This window comes from Nymphalis io, chromosome 8, assembly GCF_905147045.1.
Source record: "Nymphalis io chromosome 8, ilAglIoxx1.1, whole genome shotgun sequence".
In the NCBI taxonomy this organism is placed as follows: Eukaryota; Metazoa; Arthropoda; class Insecta; order Lepidoptera; family Nymphalidae; genus Nymphalis; species Nymphalis io.
This window is the reverse complement of record NC_065895.1, coordinates 8088156-8111501: the sequence shown is the minus strand read 5'-3', so window position 1 is coordinate 8111501 and position 23346 is coordinate 8088156. Positions and strand designations below refer to the sequence as shown.

General features: G+C 33.5%; 1 protein-coding gene across 1 annotated transcript in view; it reads left to right on the top strand.

Moving 5' to 3' along the window:
- LOC126769952 (potassium voltage-gated channel subfamily H member 8-like) overlaps positions 1 to 23346 on the top strand; it is an 83642-nt gene that overhangs the window by 51680 nt on the left and 8616 nt on the right. Inside the window, exons 3-4 of the mRNA XM_050488987.1 lie at positions 20991 to 21221; positions 22621 to 22758. Coding sequence (XP_050344944.1) covers positions 20991 to 21221; positions 22621 to 22758 — 369 coding nt within the window. The remainder of the gene's footprint in view (positions 1 to 20990; positions 21222 to 22620; positions 22759 to 23346) is intronic.

The following is a 23346-nucleotide window of genomic DNA, read 5'->3' as shown; positions in this document are numbered from 1 at the left end:
CGATAGAAAGCGCTCAGTGCTGCTATCTCACGACGCAATTGTAAAGGTTCAAGGGTGTTTGTGACCTTTACGTCGCCAATAATGCGTACGGCACGTCGCTGCAACCGGTCCAAGGCCTCAAGTAGGTACTTAGCGGAGCCATCCCAAAGGTGCGAGCAATATTCCACGCAAGACCGTACCTGTGTTTTGTACAGCAGGCACAGTTGTTGTGGCGTGAAGAAGCGCCGCACCTTGTTCAGAACTCCGAGTTTCCGTGAAGCTGTTTTTATAACAGCCTCGATGTAATCCCTTGGACTAAGGTCGCAGCGAACGTCAATCCCCAGCATGGCGATTTTGCTTTGCATCACCAGCGGAGTACCACAGAGGGAGGGAAGAGGGGAAAATGTTGACTTTTTCGCCGTGAGAGCGCATACCTGTGTTTTCTTGGCATTAAACTCAACAAGATTATCAGAGCCCCATTTGGCGATGAGATCTAACGTCCTATCGAGTTCAATGACAAGATTCTCCCGCCTCTCCTCAGTTTCCGCCCGCCCAGCCACTGCGCGTCCGTGGTATCCACCATGCACTGTACTATCATCTGCATAGCAATGTATGTTCCCAAGGGAGAGCATATCATTGATATGCAAAAGAAAGAGTGTGGGAGATAGCACAGATCCCTGGGGGACCCCAGCATTCACTACATAGAATTGTGAAGCGCAACCATCTACTAAAACACGAAGGCTACGCTTGTGTAGGAAGCTGGCAATCCAGGTGCATAGCTGAGCAGGCAGACCATATGCCGGTAGCTTGGAGAGAAGACTTCTGTGCCAGACCCTGTCGAAAGCCTTGGAAATATCGAGGCTGACAGCCAACGATTCTCCATGCTTGTCGATAGCTTCACCCCAGAGGTGTGTTACGTACGCTAGAAGATCACCTGTGGACCGTTTTGGTCGAAAACCGTACTGACGATCATTAATTAGACAGTGATCTTCTAGGTAATGGATCAGTTGGTTGTTTAAAATCCGTTCCATCACCTTACAAAGTACTGAGGTGATAGCTATTGGCCGATAATTTGCCGGGTCAGACCGATCCCCTTTTTTGGGAACCGCTTGCACATTAGCTCTTCTCCAAGCCTCCGGCACACTTCCCGAAGAGAGAGAAAGTTGGAACAGGCGCGTTAACACAGGAGACAGCTCCGCTGCGCACTTCTTCAGCACTATGGCTGGTATTCCATCGGGACCGCTAGCTTTCCGTACATCAAGTGATTGCAGCTCCGCACGCACATCACGTTGCCTGATTTTAATGTCAGGCATCGTATGGCCACATGCAGGTATTGTAGGTGGCAGTGCACTACAATCATCGATGACGGAATTGTCGGCAAAGAGTTTAGCCAGGAGATCAGCTTGCTCTTGCGGACTGTGAGCTAGCGATCCGTCCGGATTTCTGAGCGGTGGCAGCGAAGGTTGGCAGAAGTTGTTTTGCACAGACTTGGTCAGACGCCAGAAGCTACGGGAGCCCCTAGGATGCGAAACAAGGTCATGACCAATCTGTACAATGCGCTGTGCATCCGCTCTCGTGTATGCCTTTCTACAGGACTTGGAATTTTTATTATAGTTTGCTTTCAGTGAGTCAATGTTAGATGCCCCGCTAATGCAGCCGTTGATCCACTTGCGATATGCCGCCTGCTTAGCTGATACAGCATCGGCACATTCACGAGTGAACCAACGGTTACGCGTACTCCTACTGACGAGATCTGAGCTAGGAATGTAGTATTCCATTCCCAGCATGATCTCGCCAGCAACAGCAGCGGCACTAGCTGTCGGTTCATTCCCACTGAAGCAACGTTCCTTCCAAGGGACCGACGCATAGTAATCGCGCATACCGTCCCAATCCGCCGACTTATAGTGCCAAACGCGACGTATGCATACCGCTAGTGGCGGCAGCTTGGCCTGTGGCACTCTGGTAGAAATAAGGCTGTGATCCGAAGAGCCAAGAGGAGCCTGAACCACAACCTGATATTCCACCGGGTGTGAAGTCAGCAGAAGGTCCAGTAGAGAAGGTGCTTGCCCATCAATGTCTGGGATCCTGGTGGGCTGATCAACCAGTTGGGTCAAGTCATGTGTGAGAGCAAAAGCATGAGCAGTCCTTCCAGCATGGTCAGTTTTGAGGGATTTCAACCAGGATTCGTGGTGAGCATTAAAGTCCCCCAAAAACACCAATTCCGCGTTAGGAAATTGCTCTTGCGCAGCATCTGCCACCCGACTAAGATGGTCAAATAATCGGCTTGTCTCCAAGTCACCATTGTGGGATCTGTAGAGGCACACGTAGACTCGGCTCTGACGAACCAGGTCCACACGTACCACCAACATGGAGAAGGAGGGGTCCTCCAAGCAGCGCAGTCGGTGACAGCAAACATCCGTCCTGACGAACAAGCATGCTCCGGCTTTCGCTTTGAAGGATTCTTCAAGCGTGTAGCCGGGATAATTAAGGTAGCTGGTATCGGCAGGACGGAGTATTTGTGTCTCCGTGAGAAACAACATTGCTGGCCGTGCTGTCTCGAGATGGTGGTGGACAGCGTTGAGGTTAGTGTGGAGTCCTCGGATGTTAGAGAACTCGACCTCAAACAGCGAGGGTATGGTGGGGGTGAGCACCGCTGTACGACCGTTATTTCTTTTTTGTTGCGCCATTTGGGAGAAATTAAATGGAAAAGAGACGTGAAGCGAGCGATGTATTGCCACGATAGGGATGGGCAAAGTGTGGAGGCGTGTTTCCCCAAGTGGTTGCCAAAAGGAAAAATACACTGACCCGCCGGACGGAAGGGCCCCCGAACCCCCCCGGAAGTGGCCGCCGGGACCCCACCTACCGGTCACCAACCGGCACGACGGTCCACCCCGAGATTATGCGTGGCCTGGTGGGGCAGCCTCACGAGCTGGTTAGGCACGCTCGGGCCCCTGTACTATGCCACGGGCGGCCAGCGGAACAGCCGTTTCTTCGGGTCTCCCTGACCGGCAGGTCAATACAGTTTCCCCCGGCATTGGTTCAACAGCCGTCTCCAACCGGACCAACACCCATCGCGGCAATACTCGCTCGGGCTCTGGCTGTACGCTGGCTGACCTCGAAACGCGGCTGCAAGCCACTTCACGAGTTTTTCACCATGCGTACGGTGGTAACAAGCCAGGCGGATGTTAGCATCCTACCACCAGATGAGCAGATGGTCGCTCAGATATCCCTTAGTCGCCTCTTACGACACCCATGGGAAAGAGAGGGGCAGTGAAATGTATTCTTTCTCCGTCACTGCACGGATGATGATTTATTATACACGTGAAAAACGTACCAGTATAGGATCATAGTAATTTATCTTTGTGTTTTAAAATGATTGAAAGTTTGAACGGCTCAATTTAATGAAGTTGAAGACTGAAGTTGAAGATTCAAGAGTAACTTAATATTAAAATGTAAAATCAAATTACGAAACGATGATTTCCTACAAGTAAGATTCAAGGCTCTATAACGTTTAGACTTTTCGTTGATAGTCAGACATTTTGACACGTAAATCGTCTTTTGTTATATTCTATACATTATGCTTCTTTTTTCACATGAAAAACCTTCAGGTCTCAGATATAACTCTGCCTCATATGTATCCATCAACCCGATAAACTGATAGACTGGAATAAAGTGTTGTAATAAGCTTCAAACCTTTTACTTAAGAGAAAAGGCATACTGTCTTATTACTAAAATAGGAAACTAAAATATGGCATTCAAATAATTTTTAAATTTACAACATTAATTAATAAATATTGTTTGTTAATTTTTAAGTTATACATATTTAAATAACAAAAACAAATATAAATAATTAAAACATCACACGCCCCAACTTGCACACGAATACATTAAAGCATTACACATTATGCCGTGACATGTAGTCACACATACGTCAAGAACGTAGACGAGTAGGAGACGTATCGTGTAATAAAATAATATTAAATACGTTATACAGCTTAGAGTGCAATGCACAGTCTCATTGAAGTAGTTCGATTGCATATAATACGCAGTGCAATCGGCGCCAGTTTCAATTAACGGCCTGTTATTTCGATTTAACCGGCGCAATGACCGTATCATCTGTATTTAGCATTTAACAAACGTATATATGTGTACATACTACGTACTGCAGCTGGCGGTTACGTCTAAATTATTCAAATACGGTTTAAATCTTTACCCGAGCTATGTTTGCCATAATCCTATAATTTTTTTACAACTACAATCATATGATATTATATTGTAAGTTTAAGGGGATACGAAGGTGTCTTAACGTTTGTCCGCTGATTAAAACTAATTCTAAAATTTATTTTCAATACGATGAATTTCGACGGCCCATTAAAATAAATGTTGTCGTAGTTGTAAATCATTCCAAATTCGCATTCAAAAAGTTGTTAAAAAACTTTAAACAAATCTTTATTTTTGTATATAATAATGTAAAACCTAAACTAAATTTAAATTTCATTATACAACATATGTTACATATTATTCTCAAAGACATATTATTTTTGTTATGAAAATAAACCTTTACAAAGTAAAAACATGTTGAACAAAGTCTTTGTATGAGTTTCAAAGTTTTAGTAACTACACTTTTATTATATTCAAGCTTTTTATGCAATTGATACAAGATTAAAGTAAAAATGTACTATAATTATTCATTTTTAAATTATTGTCTGTACAAATACATAAGCGAATCTTAAAGAGAATTAGACAAGAAAGAGCCTATTAGTACCTAATGAGTTTTTTAAAAATCATTAAAATTGTTTATTAAATTATAACACTTTTGTAACTCTGAAAAAAATAAATATAATATCTTTATTAAAAATACTTACAAATTTAATCGTTACTCTAACAGATTTTATAAGATAATTTAGAGTAGAGGGTAGATTGTCAAGAAATCCTCAGAATCAGTCCTGAATTTAGAAGTCAACAGCGTTTATGTATAGAAAATGATGTGGAAGCGTTGGTCCTGCGACCCATCAGATTATGAGAGTGAAGGAATAGTTTGTGCGTACAATTCTGATGTATAATTTGTCCTGCGCAGTTTATTACTCGCCTTGAGAATGACTACCGTGGCTTAAGTAAACCAAGCCACAAGCAATTATTGAGTTATACAATTCGGGTACATACAGATGAACACGTCACATAATTATAATAAATATTATTTTATTAGAAACATTTCTATGAAAAGTTTAAACATATTTACTATAATCATTATAATAACGGACTTCAAAAATTAACTTGTTATTTCAATATTTACAATACCCACATCAGCTATTTATGAATTCGGAGCCTGCCAAAGCAAAGCAAAGCAAATCTGTTTAGAAATAAATACATCACATAGATACGTCATGTTTTCCTTGGCTTGCTTTGAAACAATAACCTCCATCATTTCTGAAGTCAGCTAAAAAAACAAATGACCTACGGCGTATTCTTGTAATATTAACTCATAATATGATATTTATTCTTTTTTATATAATATAGGTTACCTTATGATAAGTGGTCACCATCGCCCATTGACATTGTAAGAAATGTTAACCAACGCTTACATCGTCAATGCGCCACCAACCTTGGGAACTAAGATGTTATCTACTTACCTGCCTTTAATTTCACTGACTTACTCATCCTTTAAACCGGAACACAACAATACCAAGTAACTGCTGTTTTGTAGTATAATACCTAATGAGTGGGTGGTACCTACCCAGACGAACTTGCGCAAAGCCCTACCACCAGTACAATTCGAACTTCCAGGTTGGATTAATTTTTTTCAACCGGAAATAAAAACGATCCCAATTTATAGTTTATGTATTTATTTTGCTTTTTCACAGTTATTTAAAAATTGTTTCCTTTATAAATTTCTTGTTTCTTTTAAGGTAGCATTTTTCATTGTGAACAAAATTAATAAAATTTGATTTTTTCTTTCTACCTAATGAACCGGGAAAACATTCTGTACTTAATTCAAATGGTTATATAATAATTATTTTATTGTATAATAATAATAGATTTAAGATCGAAAAATGTATTCAATATTATATTTTGAGCTGTTGACTGCATCGTTGGATTGGTGGCTATATGAAAGGCCGCAGACTCCGAGGTCTTAGGTTCAAATCCCAAGTCGGACTAGTAATAAGTTACTGGGTTTTTCTGTCAGAAAATTCTCAGTAGCAGCCCGGAGTCTGGTAGTTGGAAGTGTGTACACTCCCATGCCTGGTCCTGGTGCGTTGGTCCTGCGCCTGAACTCTTTCCGATCGTGTCAGATTGCCGTCCCATCGATTATGAGAGTTAGGGAGTAGAAAGTGCACCTGTGTTTGCGCACACACTTGTGCACTATAATATCTCCTGCGCAGGTGGCTAATCTCTCTTGAGATTGGCCGCCGTGGCCGAAATCGGTCTGGAGGACATTATTTATTATTATTATTATATTTCGAGCCGTTAATATTACAATATTACTGATTTTTAATATTTCTACTTTTCACATGACATCAAAGGAACGCTTAAACGAACAATGATTGACATGTATCTGAAGTTTAGTGATAATGAGAGCAATTTTGCTCTTAGGGCTTACATTGAAGGTCGATCTATCGATCGATCCGAAAAGCTAGCAAGTTATTAGGATTATGAAGTGTACTTACGAAATTCATATAAATAACACTACATTAACTAACTTTAACTTTGGTAAATTCATATGTCATCTCTTGCGAGAAGTTTTATTTCTATAATATTCGAGGTCAGAAAAGTTAAACTAAGTTTAAGTTTATCTGGTATTAAATTAAGAGTACCTTCTGTTTGTTTTTAAAAACTTAAGGCATTACAGTTGCTTACCTATTATTTCATACTTATTTTAGTTCTTGATTATTGTTACTTTATAAAAAAAAAAACATCACAATCCATTAACCATATAACTTTTAAACGAATTATAATAAAACGACGTTATATGACGTTGACAAGAAGTAACGTTTTAATTAATATCAATTATATGCAAGAAACTTGTTAGGACTGAGGTTAAGACTAATAAGCAGTAATGGACATTTTGATATAAAAATAAAACTTTACTATATTTTCTTCTAATAGTAAACATTATACAGTACAGTAAAAGCCTGTTTATGTGCCACTGCTGGGCTAAGGCCTCCTCTCCCTTTTGAGGAGAAGGTTTGGAGCTTGTTCCGCCACGCTGCTCCAATGCAGGTTGGTAGAATACACACGTGACAGAATTTTAATGAAATTCGACACATGCAGGTTTTCTCACGATGTTTTCCTTCACCGTCAAGCACGAGATGAATTATAATCACAATTTAGCACATGAAAATTCAATGGTACTTGCCCGAGCTCGAACCCACGATCATCGGGTCAAGACTCACGCGTTCCAACCAATAGGCTATCCCGGCTTCAAACATTATAAACATATATAAACATTATATGATAATTTATTTAATATAATTTATTATATTTAATGTAATATAATAGAAATTTCTATAAAATTTATTAGTGTTACTCATTCTAAATACATTTTTAGATGACCAATATGTCACTTTGTAAATACAATTTGTTCTTGCAAAAGGTATTGAATACTTTGTCACGATTCAAATGTGAATAAAAGTGAATCGTGTATAAATGTTGAGTTTATATCGCTGGAAAACGACACAGACTGGTGAAATTGTACCGTTTGCGTATCACGTCTCCATCGCTTTTGAAATAAAAATTGAAAGCGTATTTATTCTGGTCAATTTAAAACGTGATATATAAATTCGTATTATCTATCTCTAGTACGGCAGCTATATTTAAATGTCAAATCCAAATGCAGTGCCCTATTATATATCGATTATAGTTGTTACAATTTTATAATATTTTATAATCTATGTAAGCGTACATACAATAAATATTGCTTTCAATAACTTTAGCAAATTCTACCTTCTTAAAGTTTTCCTCACCGTCACTAGAAATAATTGTAATATATGTTACTTGAGAAAATTTTATATTATTACAACAATATCTGGTACCTCATAATACAAATAGTAACAAAGTAAAGAACAATATATTGACAAAGAGAGCATAGCATAAAATTCGTTTTAGTATTAATGCAAGCTCAACTTTACTATAAATTCCAGAACAATCATCGAATGAGTTAAATTTTAATTGAGAGCATAGGTTTTCGATTTGCTAATCGATAGTTTTGGTACCATTTTCCAATTACGTCGAGCACTAAAACCAATCTTTCTGAATGCATTTAAATCCGCGTTATACAAAACATTAGTCGATTTGTAGATAATTGAATTACGACAACCGCAAATGTTTGTTAAATAACTGGTCGTACAGCAATTCACCTATTTAGTATTTAATAACGTTTTTTATGGAATAATAGTTTTAATGTTAACAAACACTATATTTAAATTCCTTTTTTTATTACTTAATTGTTTTTATTCTTGGGAGAGCTGTTTCTTTAATATTACTAAATAAAGTGCATTGAATCAATCACACTAACAAGTGAAATTATTTCTTTAATAAAAAAATATTCGATTGATGTTCCGTTGGTCCACATTTTCCTTACATATTAAGAAACAATATTCAATATATTTTATCCAGGTTTTTAGGTTTTTTCAATAAGAAATCACGTATCAAACAAAATTGCCTTGCGTTAGTCAGACAGTAACATTATTTGTACTTAAGTCGTCTTAAAAGGAAAACGTAATGTAAGCTATAGTGGTGCTATTTTTGGAAATTCGTGTTAAGATATCGTGTAACGACCGCTGAGAGTATACACTGAAGAAGGAAACACCGTATTAAATACTTTCACAAATGTATACTTAGAATAATAAAGAAAGAGGTTCATTTTGTCAAGACACGGTCTGATGGATCAGGAGCAGACAAAAGGACATTGTGTTTTTATTTTCTTTATCTTAGTTTTCCAACGTTTTGTAAGCTCTCTGTAAGCTGTAAGATAGGTTTATTTTCTTGTAACTAATATAATATTTAAATTTTAATTTATAACTATTTAAAAAGAGACGAGATGGCTCATTGGATTTGAGATCTTATTTGAAATATGGCAAACACCACCAACTTTTTATTTTTATATCATGTTTATCGTGTGTGAAGTAAAAAATCGTGAGGAAGCCTGCATGTGTCGGATTATATTCAGTTACATGTGTATCCACCAACCCACATTATAACAGCGTGGCGGAATACACTCAAAACTAATTTAATTTAAAAAACTAATTAATTTAGTCAATTTTTATTAACACTGTGTAATTTAGCTAAAGTTTTCTGGCATTAAATACAGAATTATTTATAGTATATATTATTTAGTTAAAAATAATATTCGTTCATTTGAGACACTTAAACGCGTTAAACAAATATTAAATACAGAGGAACAGACATGATACAATTATAATTTCATCTTGGGTTAAATCTGGGAGTAAACACAATTTATGTATAAATTTATACAAATCTTATCTAAATTTAGCAAACTTGATTATATTTAAAGCGGCCCTTTGAAAATATAATTTGCAGTCCGTGAACTGTCGTACAGATTTATGGAGCAGATGTTCCCAAACATCAAAAACTTTGTTGGAAGAGTAATATAAACATTGAAAAACAAAATACACATTATTTACGGTCAAACCAATAAAAAAACAAGGCATTAATAGTATTGTGAGTCGTATCTCACAAAGAGTGCATCAACATTCGTAAAAGCTTTTGCTCTTTAAAAGTTATTTCATTGAAGACAATATTTATTTTATCACCAAATCTAAAAACGGATGACGTTTCATGGCATCACTGTATGTATTTATTGATCGCTGTTGTCCGTATCTTGTTACTAATTCGTTCATATAAAATACGCATATTATTTATGAATCTGTTGTTTAATTACGTCAGAAACGAAGTAATTTACGTGAAATATAAAATATTCATATTTGTTCTTTCTTATATACTCTCTGGATAGAGAGATTTTTGTGTTTTACGTTTAAACTTTATCTTTATCTCAGTCTTATACACCAACAGTAACCATGCTACGAAACACATCTTCTATATTCAGAAATTTCCATTCTCGTCATTTTCATTTTCAACTTTGAAGTGAAAAGTCTATGCGAGGTGTGCCATATGTTACCACCCTATTTTCCAATGTGGAAGAGCCGACTTTTCTTGCATAACGTAAGATACGTATCGTCGTATATCGTTAAAAGCTTTCTGCCTCGCACAATCACAATCTAAATGAAAATATTTGCTCACGTTTAATTACTAGAGCGCTATTAATGAAGTTTTAATCAAATATACAAGTACGTACTTTTAGTAGATCCATAAACGAGAAGTAGTTTGGGTTATTTGCTAAATGGTTCAAAGTTACTATGCGTTGGGTAAAAGCCTCACTGTGGTCGTCTATATTTCTCTCCCACTTCAAACTAGTTTTACTATCTCATTTTAATACATTACTATTCATCGACGTTTCGCATGTTAAACTGAGATTGAGGGCAAAGTGTTAAATCATTCTCGTTAAAATTTGAATGTCTAAATTTATTGTGTACATTGAACATTGCTTATGAATACGACTTGGCTCATCATGGAGAGCAATAATATAACCATTGCACCTTCGACAACTAATAGTAGCGGTTTTTTTTCGCCGCAGGGGAAATCTTCGAAAGATAACAGTGGTCTGGCTTAACTTTCTGAATCTTAGCTTCTAATGTTACCTTCTAATGCAAATATATCTAAAATCACTACTTATTAATCACATTTTTTATGTAATAGGTAGGCAGATGTGCAAATGGGCCATTTAAAAACCAGAAAGAACCAGAGAACCAGGGAGAGAACGAAATCAGTGTTTGACTAAACAGCCGCTAAACAACATTTATATGGTGCTTGCCCGAGTTTGAACCTGTATCTCTATCTGGGAATCGGATCGCAGAAACTACGCGATTGTTCCAATATTACGCACCTGAGGCCTTTCTCGAAATGTTCCGTCCGTAGCTCGGAGGCGCTCTCCTAAGGGGAAGATAGTCCCTATACTAACGAGGCAGTTTGCCTCTTTGTTATATTAGTAGGACAATACATACACGATATGTTTCATTATTTTATATAAAATGCGTTTTAGATATAGCACGTTGATGGACATGATGTTCTTGTATTTTAATTTACTAAAAGCATTTGTTTTGCCGTCGTCGTGTCGGCTTATTTCGCAAAAGAAAATTAGATTGAAAATTGAAATGTTAATAATAATTATAATAAAACCGAATAATTATATATATATCGATAAATTTTCTTGGAAGCAATCATATTTTTATTAAACTTTGATCGTCGAATGTTGAAACGTTAACTTAAAAAAAATGTTCTCTCAAGGTTTTTACCCAAAATCGATATTTAATGATGAATTCGTAACGGTTGACCTGAAATGTGATTGAATATAGGCTCATGTTTCAACGAAAAGGCACGTAAGGGGAAGGATGGAACCGCCTGCGCTAGGACGCGCCCGTTCTCATCAATTATCCGTTTTGCTTTGAGTTCGTTTTCAGCGGGCGTCTGATTGAAAATGTTTATCGTCTATATTTATACGATATTAGGTTAGTACAACAATTTATATAATTATTACTATGTAAATGCCATTATGTAATCATAAAAAATATATAATAAAGTTATCTTGAATTCACGCAACGACTACGATCAGATTGTTGTAGAACATTTACAATATTATAGCTTACAGTTTCTTGATTGATAATGTAAATTTATATTTTGTTCATATTAAATATTAGTTTTTGTAAATGTATTTTTTATATTTAATACTAAATAGTTGAATCATGCACAATAAAAAATATCAAATGAGTTAAAAGTATATATCGAGTACATAAAAGTAATATAATTAACACATATACCTAGTTTTTTAAATTTGTAATTGGAATGAATAAGTATAGTTTTAGTCTCACTTGTTTCTAACACGGCACATATTGAAATATAAATGTATAAAAAACTATAGATTATTAGACAGCTTTATATGCATTAAAACGACGAACGGAACATTCATTATGTTAACACGGTCTTAGATAGAATAGTTAAGAAAGGGTCGCATGGCAAAATATATTGTTTCTTTGATATTAAAAGTTTGTTAGATGGAAAAAATTGAGAGCATTTATTATCTATTATTAAATTTATACACTACAACATTTTTATAGTTTAGATACACTTCAAAATAATGAAAACAGTATAGAATATTCTACGTAATCCTATTCAAAGTAAACATTGCTTAGAGAAATATCACCAAGCTTGAGACTGACGCTCGTAATTTTCCTTTGTCACCGTTAATATCTCTGTCCTTAAATAAATCTTGGAACTGCTGGACGAATAGTTTTAAAGCTTCGCTAACGTATAATGCAGACAAAAGAAATTAATTTTACGTCGTTTGGGAAAACTTACATAACATGACTTGCATAATTAAATTATATGATATTTATGTTGATGATTTATAACATTTTAAGGTAAAACATAAAAAGCAACACCTTTTTTATAATGTTTGTGATTTTTACCTTAATAAATAAATAATATATATATTGACAAAAAAAATAGAAAGGTATTTGAATACCATAACTGCTGTTTGTGTATATAAATAAGTTATGCGCGAAGTTATTTGTGAGCAATTAAAACTTCTGCCATATTTTATAAAGCATGAAAATAAAACGTAGTGCACTGCACATATGTAGTTATAACTTTAAAATGCTACATGTTGCACAAAGTACTCTGAGAAAAGTTTGTAGAGGACACATAATAGCAGCGAGGGGATGAGAAGCAAAGGCAAGGAGGAATAATCACAATTTAGCGTCCTTCCACCTTCCCTTTGCTTTTCTAATATCTTTAAACGACATCCTAACTTCCTAACTAATGTTATAGATGTGTGTGTGAGATTGTTTGTTTGCTATGCTTTCACGTCAGAATTACTAAGCCGATCATCTTCAAATTTTGCATAAAGGCTGTCAGAGGTATAGAACAGGACATAGGGAAGTTTATACCTGCATCGCTCGCCTCACTAAACTAGAAACTATTAGTTTTGTTATCATATTTAGAGAAAGAAAATTACTCGAACTATTGAAATCATATTAGGTTATTAAGTTTTTAATGGTGTAACTTTGCATTCATGTGTATGCGGATATACGAATCAGTTGTTTCAAACAAACACACGTTCCGCGTTCCGTTCTCTAATTGGGTTTCGCTTACTATCTGCTTGTATTACAATTTCCAGTACAAAGAATTTTTAATAATAGCCAAGCAAGAATAGTTTTTACTTTTAGTTTTTATTAATTATTATAAATTTCAAATACTAACTATGTAATAAAATTATGTAATAATATTTAATACATACTATAACTAATTTCATATTGAAGTATTGTTTTTATTTAAACGTTCACGCAAAAGATTGTGATAAAACTTTCTTTACAATTTGTTTATCTTATATTGTATATACATACATATATAGTATAAAAGTAAATCTTTATTAAGCGTTATTAACAATAGTCTCAAATGTATATACACATAAAAATTTAAATAGCTAATGTACATGACTGACTGAAATCATGACCGATGAATATATAGAAAAAAAAAAAAAAAAAAAAAAAAAAAAAGCCGAGATGGCCCTGTGGTAAGAACGCGTGAATCTTAACCGATGATCGTGGGTTCAAACCCGGGCAAGCACCACTGAATTTTCATGTGCTTAATTTGTGATTATAATTCATCTCGTGCTTTACGGTGAAGGAAAACATCGTGAGGAAACCTGCATGTGTCTAATTTCACTGAAGTTCTGCCACATGTGAATTCTACCAACCCGCATTGGAGCAGCGTGGTGGAATAAGCTCCAAACCTTCTCCTCAAAAAGAGGAGAGGAGGCCTTTAGCCCAGCAGTGGGACATTCACAGGCTGTTACGGAATATATAGATCTTCGTGACTTTTGCAGAACAGCCTACAGCATCATACATTCAAACATAGAATATTATCTAGACACATTTTTTACAGTTTGAAAGAAAAAATATAAATAAATAAGAAAAACATCCAACCTTAACTTTTGAAATCGCTAAAGTATTTATTAATTATTTAATAAAATACCTCTTAACATTTAAATTATTCAGCTGCCGACGCTTTAGTTTTACTAAGAAATAGAATTTATGAGTACCATGCTAGTTTAATATTTGGACTGGTAGTCTCAGTTTTGGTTCCTTTTATAATCCGATTTTTTTTTTATTATCTTCTCATCATGACTTACTTATTGAAAAGGTTTTTCGTCTCTTGCATATCATAAAATCATATAATACTTCGTTATCGAATTAGTTTACTATTAACAATTTGTTATAATCACTTCAAGCTAAAAAAATTAATGTATAAATTATTACCTAATGTTTAAAAAAAATAGAAATACTCTTCTTTAGCATGAAGGTTCAACTCCGTTTCACTATAAAAAAAATATTTCAGTCATTTGACAGTTCAAAACGATCATTTCATTTTACTTTTGGGCAAAGCTGCTGATATTGAAATGACTTTAATTTACGTAATAGAAATTTATAAAGACTATTTATAATTAACATTTTCATTTTATATATTATTTATTAATATGAATATCGAATTTCATTATGTGCATAAGTTGAAGACCATAAGGTTGATAATGTATATTATTATAATTAAAAAAAAACAGAATTGTATTTATAATGTTAAAAAATCGCCTTCATAAACTCTTTTGATACAAATTAATTATGTGTTTTCGTATTGCAATTCAATTCCACTTAATTGTTTTCCACAGTATTACAAAAATATAAACATTAAATAAATTAAAATGTTAATATAATTGAGTCTATTTAATATAAAGTTATGTTGTCCGTTCTTAACATAACATGGATACAGATACACATTATTCACGTTGATTAAACTAACTATTGGTTGGATGACCCTTTTAGTATTTCAGCTCAAAGCTCTTTTGATAAACGAAGGTGGTTCAACCAACTGTGATGAAAATGCTGGGTGATTACATAGTTTTATATTTATTTTCCATTAATGCCTTTTGTTATCAATGTAAAGTTACCTTTAATGTTAATTATATATTTTATTTACATATGAATTATTTTCGTTAGACTTAAATAAGTTTAAAAAAATAAAAATAGCTACTGTATAAATCATTATCGAGTGAAATGGTTTAATATATTTTAAATAGAATATTTATTCCAAAAAATATTTAAATAATACTTTTAGGAAATATATTGATTTTCGCCAATCTAAATATCCAAAGCTGCTTTTAAAAACTAAAGGCAATTTTTATCGAAGACCCTTAAATCCTTAATAGTAGAATAAAATAATTCTCCATCCTCCAATTTTCGAAATTCTCTTAGGAGTTATTAATATAAACTTCACGACAAGGACCGGACATAGCAAGCGTTTGGTTAAAACAACTGATAAATAAGAAATTTTACTTTCTAAAATAACAATGTCTGAAGAAATGTCTGAAAATATAGTACTTATTTATATATGTGCATATATATAAAAACTTAACAAAACTATTTTGACTGACTATGACTGACTGAATATGTCCTGTAAAATATACCTACTTATTATCTATTTTATATATTTCAAGATATAGATGAATTATTTAACTTTCAATTAGATGTAATCATATAAATTTAAGCAACATTTTCAAGGCTTTAAACAAAAAAAACATCACTTCATTTGAATATTGGCGGTAGGGCTTTGTGCAAGCCCGTCTGGGTAGGTACCACCCACTCATCAGATATTTTACGGCAAAACAGCAGTACTTGGTATTATTGTGTTCCGGTTTGAAGGGTGAGTGAGCCAGTGTAATTACAGGCACAAGGGACATAACATCTTAGTTCCCAAGGTTGGTGGCGCATTGGCGATGTAAGCGATGGTTAACATTTCTTACAATGCCAATGTCTATGGGCCACTTACCATTAGGTGGCCCATATGCCTACCTATACTATAAAAATACTTCAATTCAAAAATTCATTAATATAAAATGTATATCCTAAGGATAAACAACTAAGCGTTTTCATATATATTTTTTTATTTTTTATATATTTTATTATTCAGCCATATTTTATAAAATACCAGTAAAGGGTAAATATTAACAAAGAGATTGAAATTGTTTCGTATTTGGACTGACTGTTTGCCGAAGGCACTAGAGGATTTCGAATAGGATCTTGAAATCTAAATATTTTACGTTCCGTTTTTGTTACGGTAGCTAGTTATCTATATAACGAAATCAGTGGTACCTCATATTTAACTAAAGGTGATAAACAATAAATTATAAATATAATTAATTGATTACTTAGCAATGCGAGAAGTGAAAAATAAATATTAAGTGTCTCGCAGTCGCAAACAACGTACTTTTCCCAATTTTTTTTAAATTAAGGTATTTATTAAAAAAAATCTTCATCATCCTAATCGGTTCAGCCGTAGAGCCGTTAAAACAAACAAACATTAATATTTTACAAGCAGAGTTTATATTATCAATTTAAAATATTACTAAAATAATGTAAAATAAAAAAGAAATAAAAATATTAAATCTGGTTTGTTACGTAAAGCCAAATTAACCGTCTTTAAAATTAACATATATCAGGGGATTCAATCAAAAGTGGTATACGTAATTAACGAAATCAAACAAAGTCGTGAATTATTTCATTTACGTAAATATTTGTTATTCCATAATTTATATTTACTTAGTTTCTCAATTAAACTGTAGTTTGTATGTTTCTGATGTTTTACTGTAAACTGTACACACACAAGTGGATCTTATCCGATGATCGGGGATTCATTTTGGGCAAATCACTGAGTATCCATGTGCTTATAATTTAACTCATAAAAGGCGGTGAAGTATAACACCACGACGATTTCAGCTTTATATGCCCCAAACTTGGCACTAAATCGGAGTGTATGTTTTTATTTACCATTTTGAAAGGTGAGATTGAAAAATACTTCTCTTAGTATTTTTATTTTTTTATTACAGATTACCTCATTTTCATGATCAGTTCAATAGTTAGTTATAATGAGGTAACAAACAGACATACCGAGTTACAAAACCACCGTCTGTCCTGTGAATGTCCCACTGCTGGGCAAAAGGCCTCCTCTCCCTTTTTGAGGAGAAGGTTTGGAGTTCATTCCACCACGCTGCTCCAGTGCGCTTTGGTGGAATACACATGTGGCAGAATTTCAGTGAAATTAGATACATGCAAGTTTCCTCACGATGTTTTCCTGCACCGTAAAGGACGAGATGAACTATAATCACAAATTAAGCACATGAAAATTCAGTGGTGCTTGCCCGGGTTTGAACCCACGATCATCGGTTAAGATTCAAGCGTTCTTACCACTGGGCCATCTCGGCTTTTCAACAAGACCACATTTGCATTAATAATAATATTTGTATAAATGAACTAAATAAAATTGAACAAACACATTAAATTGATATGAAGTAGACACGCGATATCTGCTTTACCCGGTCCTTACCGCAAATATTAAACATAATACGATTCATTGCTGCCATAATACATATAAATAAAATATAAAAATGACTATTTAGACGGTGGTCTTGTGACGTAGCACCTAATCATCGCGTATCAAGTTTGAATGCAGTAATTAGCTTAGCACCCTAGGTTGGTGACGCATCGACATCATAAAGAACGGTTAATATTTATTACAGTGAAAAACATGTAGCATCAGATGGCCCATTTGTTAGTCGGCCTGCCTAATTAAAAACACGAAAAATAAAAAGAAGGGAGATTGTTTCGCTAAAAAATCGCCTGTTTTATTTCAAAGTTATAGCAGATAACTAAAGAGCCCCTAGATACATATACATACATATATACAACAGAATTATATCATTATATTTGTATTTCTCTTTATTATGAAATTATAAATAATTCAAAGGCACATTATTGCAATAGCTCATTCGAGAAAGCGGAGTTGAGATTCCCTGTAAGTATAATTTAAACTTGCTCTGGGACCCTAACTGTAACTCAAACATTAGCATCTACACGAACAAAGCTCTATTGAGTTATAAATTCAATTTGTTGGTAGTTAAACCACATCTTTAGCCTAAAATAGCGTGTGAAGATAATTTCTCTGAAGTCCACGTTTAGCGTGAGACGAAACGAGAAATCAAATTAATTCAATGTTATGAAATCTGTTATCTACAGCTATTTGATGTTACGTGTAAAATTATCTTTAAGCGTTGTAATGAGCGTCTTTGATACTATACTTACTCTACTTTTCTTAAGCAAGTATTTATATTTTCCCTTACGATTTCAATTTAATACAAACTATATATGTACTAATATTATACAGAGGTAAAGTTTGTGAGGTTGTAGGGGGTAATCTCTGTATCTACTTAACCGATTTTGAAAATTATTTCACCAATAGAAAGCCACATTATTTGTGAGTGTCATACACTATATAATAACTCGAAAAATAAAAAGACTTTCGTGGTAGTCGGATTTGCAAAGTAAGTCGGAAAAAAAAACTGTCGAACGAAAACGTTTCTTACAAACGCTGCCTTAACCATGAGAGATATATGATTAAGTTCTTCAGAAAAATTGTAGAGCTTGATAATGCCTACAAAAAAGTTAACGACAGCATATGTCTAACTTTTATATTTAAGTCACAAAAAGTAGTTTTTTGTATTAAAAAAATAATTTAAATCGTCATTTTTATTGGTCATATATTATTAATAATTATGAAATCTTATCAAAATAAGTAAACTTATCGTCTCAAGTGCTTAGAACAAAATACTTTTCCCTTATACTGCATATAATTTGGACGAATGGTTAAATAGATAATACGACATAGGTACTGCGACCGTGTCGTAATCTATTGAATGATATTTCTACTAGACGCTTTTTTTATATACAACACGTCAGTCTATTAAGAAATAAATTGCTTTATCACCGCGGAAATTTTATTAGGAAAAATTCGATTTTTTTCAGTATGTTTTTGGTTGCATAGTTTAAGAGATAATTTAAAATATCAAATACGCAAGACAATTTTATTAATGTTCGGCCAACGCGACTTTTGGCAGTCAGGAAATAAATCATAGCACTCAGTACTAACCGAACCACACTCATAATTTCATCACAAGTAAAAATGTTTTCCGCCCAACGAAGTGGGCATGGGTCAGCTAGTATGATTATAGTTTATTAAAACATACTACTTTTTTTGCTACCCTAAAAGATAAGATAAAACTATTAATAAGAAAACGTAAAAACATTATTTGGTCTTTATTGATGAAGTAACCGTTGTTGCTATTTATACATATTTTATATATAAATTATAACAGTTCTAAGAATGTAAATAACTGAGTGAAATAAATTTAGATGGCTCACTTAAGTCAATAAAAATTTCAATAGAAGGACCTACCTAATAAACTTCTATATAAAGAGTTTGACGTTTTTATTTCTGTGTAAATATTGGTTATGAAATTAAATTATACTTTATTGGAATAATATAATCTGATGATAAAGAAAATGCAAACAATATGAATAAAAATAGCGGTAATGTAAAATACCTACAAGATTATATAAATACATTCGAGAAAATTTACTAAAAAATGTAAATTATAATTATGAAACTTAACATTACTTTACCTATAATGACGTAACCAAACTTTACAACATTATTTCTTATTATTCATGCTCTACAGTGTAGAACTATATAGATTACATGATACATTAATAATATAGGCACAAAACTTGTATGCAGAATAATTATAGAGTTTTTTTTATATAAAAATGAACTTAAGTAACTATTGTGTTACTGTTTTTATTTCACGTCACAATATTTTCTTCAACTGCACAACATTACCCATTAATGACATTATGATAAAAATGTACATTAAAAAAAAAGTCTATTAGTGTAATGTAAAAATCGATATGGCCCAAAGGATCTAAGAACATGTGGCTCTTAACAAAAGATCACGGGTTCAAATCTGAGGAATCCACAGTTTTATATTTAATCTTGTTCTCAATGATTTATTGTAATTGTTAAAATGTTTGTTGTATTTAGGCTCAAAACTACATGTTTCGGATGAAATATTATAATTATAATTACAACCGAAGCTTCTGTGTAATGTACACACAGAAGCTTCGGAAGGACCTTCAAACTCTCTCCTCAAATTAAGAGGAGCCCAGGGTTAGACATTAACGGATTGCTTACTCATTTACACAACACCACTGGTTTTTCACTGGACATGTCTATATGAGTAAAAAATAATGTCAGATTTGTTTTATTTACTTTTGGAAAGTCACAATAATACGCCATATTTCACTTGGCATTGCTTGTACTACATTGCTACCTGTTGAAGCTAGCATACTTCTTAAAGTATAAGCTCCTTACACGTGCCTATAAATACAGCACTCACACTTCAAACCGAGGAAGCAATAAAGAGTATTGATTTTTGTAGATAGAATTGTAGTAAAGGTATTATAAAGGTATAAGTATTATTTGCATTTTTTATGTGATCCGAATAAGATAATTTTTCGGTGCACAGAAATTATTATATTACAACATCTTTTTCTTTAAAAAGCAATAATTTCAATTGAGTTCGCATAAAATATATAAATACATGATCTGAAAAAAATGAGATATAAGATTCATATATTTGATAAAACAATGAAAGTAAGTAAGGTTAAGTTGTATATGCTTGTACGGCTGCCGATCATAGAGACCCAGGCTTAAATCCTGTAATTAACCAATAAACGCTATTTGGGTATCTATCAAAACAAATACTAGTAACAGTCCAGCCCAAAGCTGGGAAGTGGGTACACACAGGGCAGTTAATATTCTCAGCGTTATTGGCTTAATCTCCGTTGAATATGGTCGCGACGCATGATTTCAGATAATCAGATACACATAATTCATCAAATGTGCCTTAATACAGAATTATCAATTTTATTTAAAAAATACTCGCATATTACTCTCTATTTATAAAAAATGCTAAATTTAAACGTTTGTTATTTTAGATAGCAATTTCGTGCTCGGCAACGCGCAAGTTCCATCTTACCCCATCGTGTACTGCTCCGATGGGTTTTGCGAGCTGACAGGGTGGGCGAGGGCACACATCATGCAGAAAGGCTGTGCCTGCAAGTTTCTCCACGGGCCCGACACGCACGAAGAGCACCGCCATGAGATCGACACCGCTCTTGATTCAAAGCACGAACTTAAGCTGGAACTCATTTTTTATAAAAAGAACGGTAATATTTTATTTTATTAGATAGATAAGTTTATCATTCATTCTTCATCTTTAAATATATGTAAAATACTTATCACATTATTAACTACCGAAAAAAAGAAAGTGCAATCTCAGTAGTCACTGTCAATTTAAATAATACAACGCAATATGTCAACGCAATCATTGCGAACGAACAGCTTTAAAGTTTATAATATCGTATTGATATCTATATATGTAAGCGAAATACCACTTCTTCTCCTAAACTAACCGCCTGATTGACCTGAAATGTTGTCACAGTTATTCCTTCTTCGACGTAAACGCTCACTAAGAACGGATTCTACACAAATCCTATCTAAAATATTTATTTCTGCTTATCTATACGCGGGAAACCGGGACGATTAGCAAGTAATAAATAAATGCGAAGGAAAACTATTGCTTATAATTATTGTAAATGTATGACATACTTTTACAAACCTTTAATATTTATGAGCAAAATAATTTATGTATATTTTATTTACTTTTTTTACTTAAAATTACCTTCAGTTTCTTAAAAATAAATAAGCGTAGCAACCTAATTAATTTGGTAGTCAAAGCAACGAAAGACGAGGCACATCCAATTAAAATACTTACTTTTTTGTTTTAAAATATAGAAGAATTCTAAATGCATCAAACAATTAAGATTATTTTTCAGGATACTTACGCATCGAAGAAAACTTAAACTTTTACATCATTTTCCGTCTGTGTGGCGTACCATGAAAAACTTTCTAATAGGACTCTAGTTGTTAGAATGTGAAACCCAGCGACGTACTTCTAAATTCGACTTATCTTTTTTTTGTGCTACTGTCCACAATAATTTCGCCAATATCAATATTTGACTGGTTGTTATTATTCTCTGATATTAATAATTTATTTCATATTTATGTTTGTTATGTGACAGTCGCTGTCATTGCCATTCTTCTTGCCAGAATGCCAAACCAAACAATTTTTTTTAAATTATATTAGTATATAATTTAAAAAAAAATGTTTGGTTATACACTAATATAATTTAAAAAAATGCCTTAAAAAAGGGTAACATATTTTCTAATTCTAAAATCTAAAAGAGTAAGAGCACATGCCCCTTAAGCGTTTGACTTATATATATTTACATATATATAAAATTTTACACAATTATAATCTAACATAAAAAGTACTTAAATTTTTACTCAATGACATTTGCAAAGTAGATAGTTATTAGAAGGTACTTCAATATTATCGTTTGATTATAAATGTACTAAAATTAATAATTTACGATAATGAGCTTTTAGTTACCGGTATTTTTATATATTTTAATTAAAAACGGAACTTTTGATTTTTACATCAATTCCTCTTAAATACATTTTTTTAATGTTTACACGCATAATTAACATTATTATATTTTGCAGGTACACCGTTTTGGTGCTTACTCGATATCGTTCCAATTAAAAATGAAAAACGAGAAGTCGTTTTATTCCTTGCCTCATTCAAGAATATCACCAACACCAAGATGGCCGCCATGAACACTAATGAGGAGTTCGACAGCGGTAAGTACTCCAAAAAAGCCATTGAACTGAATTTTTGTAAGAAAAATGTAAATTGCGTCAAATTAAGACCTTTTGTAGCCCTCTTGAGAGGCCGTTCCTTTTACTAAGGATTCTTCACAGTTTTATTATTGTAATAACGTGAGCTTAGTGCTCGATGCTCTAGTGCTTTAGGATTTATGAAATCATTACAATAGCTCCAATAGATCCCAGTTCGTCGTAGCGAGTTTCGCGCATCCTGGCACGGTAACGTTTGTTAACTTATTTATTAGAATGTCATAGTTCGTTTTTAATGTATATCAAAAATACGAACGCTAAACTTACGTAGAACAAATAGATAATTGTTGTAATATTGTATAGAAAACTTCGTTTGTGTATCCGTCGTTTCTATTTTCTCTAGATATTGTACACTACAGACAAAGAAACAGTTGCCAACAAACACATAAACAGAATAAATGTTATTACTTTTTTTATATTTTTACTGTTGATTAGCTTAAGAAATCGGAAAACCACCCTGTCTTTGATATATTTAAATGGTTTACTCTTGCGAACATTATATACTTACATAATAATATGTAGTAGGTACCTGCC